The 11916-nt window shown below is 64.4% G+C and overlaps 1 protein-coding gene across 1 annotated transcript; it reads right to left on the bottom strand.

Annotated features, from left to right (window-relative positions):
- Positions 1-1891: 1891 nt before the first annotated feature.
- ABHD17A (abhydrolase domain containing 17A, depalmitoylase) lies at positions 1892-10551 on the bottom strand. Its single transcript, XM_032252378.1, has 5 exons — positions 10364-10551; positions 6277-6846; positions 4962-5156; positions 2491-2670; positions 1892-2341 (listed from the first exon to the last, which is right to left on the bottom strand). The coding sequence occupies exons 2-5, from the start codon at positions 6606-6608 to the stop codon at positions 2116-2118; spliced, it is 933 nt and encodes a 310-aa protein (XP_032108269.1). The 5' UTR covers positions 6609-6846; positions 10364-10551; the 3' UTR covers positions 1892-2115.
- Between the last annotated feature and the right edge of the window lie 1365 nt (positions 10552-11916).

Here is an 11916-nt window from a genome sequence, read left to right as displayed (position 1 = left end):
CTAAATTTCCACCAGGAAAAGGGATAAAATCTGGTGCTTGTCAGATGATCACAGGGAACAAAAATAAAAATAAAATAATAAAAAATCTGGTGCTATAAAACGCCGTTTCTGTATGAATCCTACCTGTATGTGAATGTATGGGGAGCTCTCCGAGCTACGTTAAATATAAGGGCCCCAAGTAAAGAAACTGACCTTTTGCAGAAACGCAGATGTTCCTGCATTGACTTTCTTTGTTGACCCGTAAGAAACGGGTTTCTCTCTGCCCCGGGGGAGGAGAACTGGGCCTTGGAGGTTAGGAAAGGGAGAAACGGCCGGGTGTGGTGGCTCACGCCTGTGATCCAAACACTTTGGAGGCCAAGGCGGGCGGATCACCTGAGGTCGGGAGTTCAAGACCAGCCTGACCAACATGGTGAAACCCCGTCTTTAAAAAATAAAATAAAAGGAAAGGAAAGAGAGAAACACATCAACTCTTCACCAAATATCCGTTTCAGGCTCCTTGAATTTTCCACTCTGTGAACCTGGACGCGCTTTTGTTCTACTGCAAGCAGTTGCTTTGCACTGGCGGCAACGAGGACACGGCGGAGCCCCGGCTCGCAGGGGCTTAGGTTCTGACGCCCTGCACCAGCGCAGCGCCCAGGGCTCAGCGGCAGCAGCGAGCAGGGGCGCGGGTCGCGAGGAGGATCTTCGCGAGGCAGAAAGTCACACGCGTCCTGAAACGTGGGCCGCGCTGGGAGGCATGGGCCACGACCGGGGGCAGACGGAGGACACTGCGGTCGCAAAGCCCAGTCCGTGCAAAGGCCCCGTGGTCAGCCAGGAGCTCGGGCGTCCCCTGCTCTAGCGAGGTCTCCTTCCGAACGTCCCGTGGCACCGCTTACCACGGAGCGGCGGGCGCTGCCTCGCGCCCCGGACCCCGCGGCGGCCCTCACGCGCCCACGAGGGACTCGAGGCCGAGGGAAGGCGTGGGAGCGGCCGGAAAGGGGCAAGGCCCAGCCGGACGGGTCCCGCACTGGGTCCCAGCGGCCGCCACTTACCACCGAGGAGGCCGCCTCCCGGTCCACGGTCAGACGCCAGCAGCCGCCGCCGTCTACACTTCCGCGCACGCGCCGCCACTTCCGCTTCCGCCCGTGCTGCGGCCCCGAAAGTGACGCGGCGTCCTTGCCGCGCGCAGGCTGAAGCACCGCCCCCTCTTAAAGGGGCCGCGGACTAGAGCTAGTCGGAGGCGGCTTGGGGTCCTGGCCTCGCCACTGTCTGGTAGCGTGACACAGGCTGAACCCCGCCCGACCCTTTGGTGGACGGCAGGCCACCGGTTCCCGAGTCCTCTCGGTTCTAGGGCTTCTGGCCTAGAGATCGTCGGAACCCTTCTCGTGACCCCAGCTCCAGGATCGGCTCCCTCTCTCAGGGGAGACCCTGGGGGCCCAAGCACCTGCCACCGCCCTCTGCTGGACCCCAACTTCCCTGTCTACAAAGGAAGCGGCCTGCCCGAGCTCTGGGGTCCGACTGGGACGGCACTTGACACGGAGTGCGCCGTCCTGGCCCCTCTGCAGTGGGGCCCCGGGACCGACGGGAAGCTGTCGTGGGCTGCAATCGGTCCCGCGATGGCAGCAGGGCCCCCACGCCTGGCGTCCTCATCGCAGCCACCCAGCAGGGCTCACCTGCTTCCGCAGGAAACACGCAAGGGTCCTGGGCTCAAATGCTGCCCCAATCCATCGCCGCCCACGCAGCTCCCTAAGGGCCCCCCGGACTAGACCCAGACCCACCCCGAAACCCACAAGGGGGTCCGTGCTGGTTTCTCCTGGGGACTCGGGGGCGAAACCGGGAAATCCCGGCTCCCTTCGACCTCGCTGAGCACTCAAGAGAGTGAGCACAGCCATGAAAGGAAGGAGAGCAGCCCTAAAATTTTAAATCTTTAATTTCCGTTTGCACGTATTTTCTTCTTGCTTCCAAAAGGAAAGGAGTGCGTAGCTCTGTCGCCTGTACATCGTCCACGGCCCCTGGGTCGGGGCAGGGTCCCCTGGGCCGCCCGGGGGTCCACATGCAGCCCCCGGGGGCCAGCGCGGGGTGAGGTCCGGGGGCCGCCTTATTGCTGAGGTCCGGCCGGTGGGGGCCCGGCCGCCGCTAGGCGCGCTGGCTGGGCAGCTCCTGGGAGATGAAGCGGCGCAGGCGCTCCAGGTACTGGCTGTAGAGCTCGATGTCGTTGTGCCCGGCGCCCTCCACCCACAGCGGCTCCACGGCCTTGGGGCAGCGCTCGTAGAGCGCCAGTCCGTGCGAGAAGTCGATCACCTCGTCCTCCGTGCCGTGGATGATGAGCACGGGCGACGTGATCTTGGACACCTTCTCGATGCTGCGGGAGGGGCGTGCGGCAGGTAAGACCTCGCGCCGGGCCCGGCCCCGCCCCGGCCCCGCCCCTGTCCCAGTCCCCATCCCCGCCCGGCCCGGCCCCGCCCCGCCCCCGCCCCCGTCCCGGTCCCCATCCCCGGCCGGCCAGCTCACTTGGGGAAGGCGTCGAAGCAGTACGTCTTCTTGGTGTCGGGAAACGCGACGCGCATGCCCGAGGTGAGCGGCGAGTGCAGCACCACCGCGGCGCACTCGTAGCGCGAGGCCAGGTCCACGGTGGGCACCGTGCCAATGCTCTGCCCGTACAGGATGATGCTGTCCGGACTGATGCCGTACCTGGCGGCGCCGGAGCAGGGTCAGCCGCGGTCTCCGATGCGCGTGCACCCCTCCCGCCGGCGGCGTCCCCGAGCCCAGCTCCGGGTGCGACCCTCCGGTCTCCCCGCGCAGCCAAGTCCGTGGGTCAGGCCCAGGCTCCACACCAGTTCCGGGGCTCGCCCCCAGCCCCCGAACACTGCGGCGGTGGGCGGAGCCAGCGGCCCCGCCCCGTTCCCTGGTGCTACCTTCACCGGCGTTTCCTAGACAGGATCTGCTGGGATCCTGTGTAGGGAGTGCCCCTCGGGCAAGGGTAGGGGAGGCCCTGGCGCCTCTTCTCCTCCTGGTCACCCCTAGGCACACACTGGGAACTGCATGCCCCCGACATCCTGAATGTTCACGCCTTCCTGCCCGGGTTAGAAAGCCGTTCCTGGTGCGCTGGCCCGGGCAGAGGACGATTTTCCTCTTTGTAGCCCTTGCCCACCAGCTTGGCCATGGGCAATTCAGGCAGCTGTGTCCCCAGATGTCTCCACCCAATTGGGACCCTCGGAGTCCCCAAGCCCAATGAGGTGCCAGCACAACCCAGGTGTGCAGGGTGGCGGCTGAGGAGGCGGCACCTTCCCTTGGGAGTGGACAAGTCCTCAGCCACCTCAGCACCACCAGCCCCCACCTGGGCCGCCCTCCACCTGAGTCACTGGTGTGCCTGCCACCCCTGGCCCAGCGGATCCAGCACCAGCTCCAAGGCTCCCTTGTGCTCAGTCCCAACCACACGGGGACCTACCCGCCACCCTACCCAGGTTGGGATCCCACAGCTCTCCTCCCACATGCTCCAGGCTCTGATCCTGGGCAGATGCCGTCCTCCGAGGAAGAAGCATGGGCAGGTGCGTGTCCCGTCTGCCTGGCATTCAGACTCCGCCAGCAGGGGTGTCTCTCTCCCTGGCCTGGACCCCTAGCCCCCTGGCAGCACTCCACAGCTCACCACTCGCCCATGCCTCAAAGGGCTGCTGCCTGACTTGTGCCTGTGGCCCCTGCTCACTGCCTCTGCCTCCCCGGCCTGCTCCCTGGCAGCCCTGGCCAGCAGAGCCAGCCCAGCCCTGTCTTGCTTCCAAAAGGAAAGGAGTGCGTAGCTCTGTCGCCTGTACATTGTCCACGGCCCCTGGGACAGGGCAGGGTCCCCTGGGCCGCCTGGGGATACACATGCAGGCTGGGGAAGGGGGGGCGCGGCGTGGGCTCCTTCTCTAAGCAGGAGCACCCAGCTGCCACCTGGATGTCACCACTCTGCCCTCCCCCTCACAGCTCCGGCCGAGGTTCCTGCAGGACAAAGCGGTAGCAGGACAGATGGACGAGCGGACAGAGCTCAGAAGTGGCCATGGCGGGTGTGACTCTGCCAGTGCCCCAGGCAGTAGAGACAGAAGGGGCCAAGGACGCCACATGAAGTGCTGCTCGGTGTCAGTGCCCCACACTGCCAGGAAACCCAATGCAGGCCCCCAGAGCCAGGGTGGTGCCAGGGGACCCAGCTCCCAGGCCCTCAGCAGGCACTGCCTGGCTATTGCCAAGGCAACGAGGACCCCACCTCCCCAGGGCCTGTGACTTCTCAGAGCTGCGCCCGGTTCCTGCAGGAACAGGTCACCAAGCAAGGCCTAGACGAGACAGCCCCAGCTGGTGGCGAGCAGAAAAGGCCTCCAGAAGCCCGCCCGGTCTCCTTGTCCAGAGCAGCACCGGCCCAGGCAGTGCTCAGACACTGGTGAAGGGGCCAAGCTAGTGCGGGGCTGGGGATCCCGATGACCAGGAGGGCCAGGCCTGGCGTCGAGGCTGGCCAGACCTTGAGTGTGTGCTGGGAGCCCGCACCTGACCCTGCAGGCCCCGCCCAGGATGGCCGAGCTCACCACCACCGGGCCTCAGGGGCCAGGCCCCAGGACGTGGACGCAGCAGCCTCAGCCTCACCTGCGCCCCAAGTGCTGCCTTGGCCCGTGGGCTCCCAGCCACACGTGCACAGACCCCCAGATACCACCTACCCCTCCCACCGGGTAGCCTCCATGCCACTGTGACAAGCTCAGCCCCCTCTGGTCCTCAGGCCAGGGGCTCCCAGGCCAGGGTGTGGGAGGACCACCTGACCCCACCTCAGCCATGTGTAGGCGGCACCCACACTCCCAAGCTCACCTGTCCAGCTCTCTGGCCACGTGCATCCATGGTGGCTCCCCTCCTGCAGGACCACCCACACCACCCACCTTCCTCCCAGGGAAGCCCACCCCGGGCACCCAGCCTGGCATCGTCTCGGGTGTGCCCCGGGTGAGCTGCCCCGGGGCTGCCCTCACCTGGTGCGCAGGGCCTGCCAGGCGGCGTCGATGTCGGCATAGAGGTTCCTCTCGGAGGGCCTGCCCGAGCTGGCACCGTAGCCGGAATAGTCGTAGGAGAAGATGTTGCAGTGGAGGCGGGAGCCCAGGCCGATGTAGAAGCTGCTCATCTGGCCCAGGTCCACGGCATTGCCGTGCGAGAAGAGGACCGTGTACCTGCGGCAGGCCGGAAAGGGCCGCTCACACCCCTCATCCCGACGCCCAGCTCCAGGGCAGGGGGACTCGGCTGACAGCCCACCCTGTGGCCAGCCACGGCCAGCGCCTCGTTTACTCCCCTCCCGGGGTGGGGGGGGCCCAAAGGGGAGGGGAGGCTACAACAGCCCAGCTCCATCTCCAAGGGCTCCCCACCAGGAGAGGACAGGAGAGCTGGCAGGGGACACGCAGCCTGGGCTGCAGAGGCCAGGAGGGGAGCCTCAGGATTCCCATGTGTGACGCAGGACACTGGGCCCATCGGTCACATCACCTGCTCAGGACAGACTGGCCGAGTGTGCCTGGCTGCGGGGGCTCTGCTGCCCCAGAGCCTTTCCCTGGAGGAGCCTGGACACTGTCGGGGGGCGAGGGGGGACACAAAGGCCCACCTTTCTGGACGTTCCCGGGGAGCTTGCAAGGCTGCCAGCAGAGCTATCTGCACCCCTCACAGAATGGTCTCCTCACTACTGGGGGACAAATGGACCCCAACAAGCAAAGGCTTGCTGCCCCCGACAAGTAAACGCAGCCAATCCCTGCTCACACTCACAGCCCCTCCTGCCCCGCCACCCTGCCCAAGCCCCAAGGCCCGTCTGCTTCCCGGCCCGGGAGCTGCCCCAGATCATGCCAGGAGCAGGCGGCCAGGCTGGCCCTCCCATGGACTGCTCCCTCCAGTTCCCCCAGGCCCCTGCCCAGCCCGGCCAGAAGGTAAGGGCTCGCCCTTTGGACTCAGATGTGGTCAGAACTCCACGTGGTGAGAAGGCGGAAGCACCCACAGGCCAGGGCCGCCCCTGTGCCCCACCTCTCACCCGGCAAGCAACCACCAAGGTGCTGGGCCGCTGGAGTCATCCAGCCAGCCTACCCATGCCAGCTGGGGAGGGCCTCCCTAAGCCTGGTGTCCTCATCTACAAGAGGAAATCACCAGAGGGATGAGGCCGGCCTGGCCGGGGACACCACCCATGCTGGCGGGACAGCCCTTCACAGCAGGCTCGAGCCCTATGGGGCGCCACCAACCATGCCAAGCACCCCAGGTGGAAATGGGAGCCGCAAGCACAGGGTGACCCAGCGTGGGCACGGCCGTACTGCTCACCTGGCGCTGGGCACGCAGCGAACATACATGCAGGAGACGCGGTTGCCGCGGGCGCTCTTGGTGGGGAAGACCTCGATGGTGTCCAGCTCGCGCTGGCTGTACTGGAAGTCGGCACGCTCCGTCAGGTGCAGCTTCCAGCGCCCAGGTGCACCCGAGGAGGCCCGCAGGGTCCCCAAGGAGGCGGCCCCGGCCCCACCAGGCCCCGGCTCAGGCTCAGGCACCAGGGAATAGGTGGCCTCTGGCGGCAGGAAGGCGAGCTTGGCAGCGATGCGGCCAGGGCAGGGCGGGCAGCAGAACAGGCAGCAGAGTTCACTCAGCGACAGCCCGTTCATGGCGGGTGCCGCCCGGGCCGGGCCTCCTCCGGGGCCCCCGCCAACAACGCCGCCCGGCCTGGCCCGGCAGGGAAGGGGTGGGGGTGCTCCGAGTCGCGGGCAGGGGGGAGGGCGCCCCCCCAGCTACCGCCCCAGACAACAGCCCTGTTAGGAGGCCAGGGCCCAGCCCCATCGCGGTCCAAGCCGAGTCCCCAGGAGTCTTGCAACCACCGGTCTCCATGTCGTGCCATGGGAAGCCCTGCAGGGGAACACGGGTGTGTGGGGCCCTTTGGAGGTGCCTCGGTCCAGCTGGGTGCCCCCAGGAGGCGGGGCATCCACAGGGGCGAGGGTTCGGCATGGGCCCGGGTCTGGCCGGTCCTCATCCCCTCGGCCCTCCCTCGACCTGTCAGGCACTGTGCCCTGTGGCTCGGCGGACCCCCAAACTCAAACCCCTCTCCGTGGGATGAAGGCCCCCACCCTCCCTCGGCTGGCCATCACCCCATCCGCTTTTGCCATGTGAGTATAGCCACAGCGTGCGGGGACATGACCCCAGCCCCACCCACCCCCAAAATGCCCAGCCCTAGCACCAGGGAAACCCCATGCCCCAGGACTCGGTCTGCACTGCTGCCTGCCTAGCCCCACCCCTGGCCCATCTCTGCCCCCCTAGTCCCCCCCGTGACGGGCGGCTGGGGCAAGGACAGAGCTCAGACTGAAGGGACCCACGGGGAACCTGAACAGGCCCTGTACGTGATGGAGCACAGGGGCCAGGCCCCACCGGCCTGCGATGTCTGGAGACAGAGGAAACAGAACAAACAAACGTTCTAGAAACAAAGGCAGGATACATTCCAGGCTCCAGGCCCGCGGGCGCCACAACGGCTCTTCTCTGTGCTGGGGACAGGCCTGCTGAGGGGCAGGGGAGGGTGGGGGGTCAGGGGCGCCTTCTCCTGTGCTGACTTAGGGTTCTGTGGCCTTGGGTGAGTCACTTGCCCTCCCGAGGCCTCCGCATCCTCCTCTATAAATGCAGACACCACAGACCCCACAGGAAGTCAAGTGAGGGGAGGAAGGGAGTGGAGGCGCCTGGCTCAGGGGAAGCTCGGACCGTCTTCCTTTCTGCAGAACGTCATGAAATGCACGAAGGCGACAACTGTGAAGTTGCTGAAGCAACCACAACAGTGCAGGGAGCTGCCGCCAGACAGACGCGGAGAAAACACCGAGGTCTGAGAGACGCCTATCCGCCGGCCACACTTCTCCTTCAGACTGGAGCGACGAGGGACACGCTCACAACTCAATTCAGCAGCAGAACACCCTGGAACGCTCGGCTTTTGGGTCTTTGGGTCACAGCGTGAGAAAACCGCGGGGCCAGGGAGGTGAGGCTCGAAGGCAGATGTGGGCACAGATGGACACGCAGAAGGCCGCGGGCCACACAGACACAGTCCATGGGGACGCCCTCTCCACCAAGGAGCAGCCTCAGGCCCAGAAACACCTGCTCCCTCAGGCCCCGGGATGTGAGACCCACGTTCCCATGGCCCGGACTCAAGGGCTCACGAGGAGGAGAGGGAGCTGTGCAAGACAGGCTGGGACAGGGACGGCACCCAGTGCCCCAGACTCCCAGGCAGAGGCCAATCTCAAGTGCACGTGCTTCTCAGGGGGGATGGACGACTGCGCGGGTTCTGCTTCTCAGATGGAGGCGAGTCTCCCCCCGGGGAAATCTGTCACTGTCCAGAGTTTTGGGTGTCACCGCTGGGGACCGGGTGTCCAGGACAGACGTGCCCCAAAGAATGATGGGGCCAGCATCCACAGCATCAAGGCTGATGTCAGCTTTCAATGTATTCTCAGAGCTCCAGGCCCCACCGTGCTGCCCGCTGGTGCTGGTACTTGGAGGGCCCAGAGTAGGTGGCATCATGCCGCTGTCTGCTGAGCGCCCAGTAGGCAGGGAGCAGACCCCTGGAGACCCCGAAGATGAGCCAGGGCCCCACGAACCACACCAGAAACAAAGGTGTTATCCTTGACACCCCCTTCTACCCGCCAGACCTAAGCTGGTCCATCACCAGCCCGGCGGTGCCCCTGTCTCCCATCAGCCACCACCCGGTCCCTGCCTCCATCACCTTTCACCAAGGCTGCAGCAACGGCCTCCATCCTGGCTGATCACCTGCTCCGGGACATTCTCCCCCAGCAGCCAAACCATCTTTCACCACACAAACACGATGGCACCACCTCCGGCTTGGGGTGTCCTGTGCGCCTCCCATTATTCTCTGGGTAGAAATCAAGCCCTCTCCACAGCCTGCCAGGTCTGCAGTCCAGCTCGGGCCGGCCTCTTCGCAGCCACTCATCTCACACCGGCCACCCATGGCTGCCCCGAGACAAGCCACACTGATCCTTCCCGCCTGAGCTCCCCTGCCGGGAACTCCCTTCCCCAACCTCACTAGACAGCCTTGCCCATCCCAACCACCCTTTGCACCTCGCTCCCGAGGCTCTCGGAGTCCTCCAGGCCGGGACAGGACACCTTACACGCTCTCAAGGCTCCAGGTTCCTTCCCATAGCTTGTATTTTTCACACGTTTGACCCGATCTCCCCTCAACCCCACAACAGAAACTCCATGAGGCCAGGCCCATGACCTGACACTCACTAAAGGAATGAGGCAGATGGCAGGCAGCAAAGAATTAAGGAAGCACAGGAGGAATGAATCCCCAAGGCCCGCCAGCTTTGACAGGGAAGGGAAAGTCCCCTCTCCAGTCACAGGTAACTGGAACCTCCCTATGTCACTAATGGGCTTGGACTGGGGACTGCAAACCCAGACACCTCACTCACTCACTGGGCACACACCCTCGACATCCTGAATCCCACCAATTCTGTTCCCAAGCACCGTAAGTGGGCACCCCTCTGCGAGCTAGAGGTGTTTTGAGGACCAGCAAGCAACCCAGCAGCCAAAACACTGGAACATGACCTACATGCTGGAGACTGTGGTGGCACCTCACCCAGCCAGTCAGGGTGGGAAACCCGCCTGCGGGGAGGCGCGGCCATCAGAGGGCAGACAAACGGGCCAGGTGACAGGAGATGGGACAGAGGGACAAGCAGGGGCAAAACCCCACAGGTGACAGAGCATGCTCCTGGGTAGAGCAGACCAGACGGGTGCCAAGAGAGAGCCTGAGACGCGTGAGGTCGCCCCCGCGAGAGCCCCGTTGCGGAGTCTGAACTTCACCCTGAGAGAAATGGCGGGGCCACGGAGAAGTCCCGAGAAGGGGATAGACAGCGAGAAGGGCTGCATCCCCGAGAGCCGACGCGAGCGGAGGCGGGGAGGCCTGCCCAGGAGTCAGGGCGGCAGGAAGACGCCTGAGAAAGGGAACAGCGACTAGGAGCTGCTTCGGAAGCGGGGCTCGGAAGGGCCCCTGGGAGCTGCCAGGGGGAACCAGGGGACGAAACGGGGGTCGGAATGGGGGGCAGTTTCGGGGGAAGGAGCGGAGTCGGTGGCTCGGAGGGGCGCTCCCCAAAGGCAGGGGCTGCGTCCCTAGGAAGGTGGGAGCGCACCCCACGCCGGAGCGCTGAATGGATGGGGACAGCGCTTTCCCAGTCACAGGTGCTCACCTGCGGTCCCCGCCCCGTCTGTGGACTCCCCTGGCAGGACCCGGGCCGCCCTAGAACTGCAAGGGCTCGGGGGCGTCCAGCCGGGGTGCCAGGGCCTCGCGGCTTGGCCCGGGTTCCCAAACGGCCGCGGTCGGAACCGAGGCCACCCCGCGCGGCCGCGCCCGCCCCTGCCCCAGCCCCTGCCCAGGACTCACCACCCCGGCCCGCGCCCCCGGGCCCCAGGGCCGCGCTCCATGGCTCCCGGCCGCCCGCCCGTGCGTCCGACGGTCTCTCCGCGCCCCGGCCCGGCCTCCTGCGCCGCCACCGCCGCAGCTCCCCCGCGGACGGAAGTGAGCCTCGTTCTCGCCACCGCCCAGGAAGTGACGCGCCGCAGCGCGCGGGGGACTGCAGGCACCCAGCGACTGCACGACCCGCGTCCGGGGGCGGGGCCTGTGCTTTGGGGGCGGGGTTGGTCCGTCGAGGGGCGTGGTCTGCTGTTCTGTGGGCGGGGCCAAACGCAGGCTTCATTCATTCTGGGAACGGAATCGGTTGAGGCCTGTGAAGTACTCGCCTGAAAAGAAAATTTACAGGGACGTCGAAAAAAACTAAGACATCAACATTTAGCAATGTTTTGAAATGCCTGGCGCGGTGGCGCGTGCCTGTAGTTCCAGCTACTCGAGAGCCTGAGGTGGGAGGATCGCTTGAGCCCAGGAGTTCTGGGCTGTAGTGCGCTATGCCGATCGGGTGTCCGCACTAAGTTTGGCATCAATATGGTGACCTCCCGGGAGCGGGGACCACCAGGTTGCCTAAGGAGGGGTGAACCGACCCAGGTCAGAAACGGAGCAGGTCAAAACTCCCGTGCTGATCAGTAGTGGGATGGTGCCTGTGAATAGCCACTGCACTGCAGCCTGGGCAACATAGCGAGACCCTGCCTCTAAAAGAAAAAAAAAATTTTTTTTTAAAAAGAAATGTTTTGAAATATTTTTATTTCTGAGACGGAGTCTTGTTCTGTCGCCCAGGCTGAAGTACAATGGCGAAATCTCAGCTCACCAGAACCTCCACCTCCTGGGTTCAAGTGATTCGCCTGCCTCAGTCTCCCCAGTAGCTGGGATTACAGGCGCGCGCCACCACCCCCGGCTAATTTTTATATTTTTAGTAGAGACGGAGGTTTTGCCGTGTTGGCCAGATGGCCTCGAACCTGACCTCAGGTGATCCTCCTACTTCAGTCTCCCAACGCGCTGGGATTACAGGCATGAACCACCCTCTCCCGGCCGATCTTTTTCTTTCTTTCTTTCCTTTTTTTTTTTTTGAGACGGAGTTTTGCTCTTGTTGCCCAGGCTGGAGTGTTCAATGGTAAGACCTCGGCTCTGCCTCCCGGGTTCAAGCGATTCTCCTGTCTGAGCCTCCCAAGTAGCTCAGGCTGGCCTCAAACTCCTGACCTCAAGTGATCCTCCTGCCTCAGCCTCCCTAAGTGCTGGGATTACAGGTGTGAGCCAAGGCACCTGGCCTCTCTTTTTTCAAGACGGCGTATACTCTGTCACCCAGGCTGGAGTGCAGGATTGCCATCATAGCTCACTGCAGCCTTGACCTCCCAGGCTCCAGTGGGCCTCCCACTTCAGCCTCCTGAGTAGCTAGGACTAAAGGCACAAACCACCATGCTCAGTTCATTTAAAGTCTTTATATATTGCTCATCAGAGATTCTTTTGCATTAGTTTTTAAAGCATTACATTAGGCCAAGCACGGTGGCTCAGTCTGTAATCCCAGCACT

This window comes from Sapajus apella, unplaced genomic scaffold (genome assembly GCF_009761245.1).
Source record: "Sapajus apella isolate SASKATOON/1434 unplaced genomic scaffold, GSC_monkey_1.0 scaffold77, whole genome shotgun sequence".
Classification (NCBI taxonomy): domain Eukaryota; kingdom Metazoa; phylum Chordata; class Mammalia; order Primates; family Cebidae; genus Sapajus; species Sapajus apella.
The sequence above is the reverse complement of the archived record's forward strand: the minus strand, read 5'-3'. Positions and strand labels throughout refer to the sequence as shown.

Excerpts from the sequence above, each read along its gene's own strand:
- ABHD17A (XM_032252378.1), bottom strand. The coding sequence starts at position 6,608 with ATGAACGGGCTGTCGCTGAGTGAACTCTGCTGCCTGTTCTGCTGCCCG. Across the intron at positions 5,157-6,276 it reads CGCTGCGTGCCCAGCGCCAG|GTACACGGTCCTCTTCTCGC; the intron begins GTGAGCAGTACG and ends GGCCTGCCGCAG. Across the intron at positions 2,342-2,490 it reads TGCTTCGACGCCTTCCCCAA|CATCGAGAAGGTGTCCAAGA; the intron begins GTGAGCTGGCCG and ends CCCCTCCCGCAG.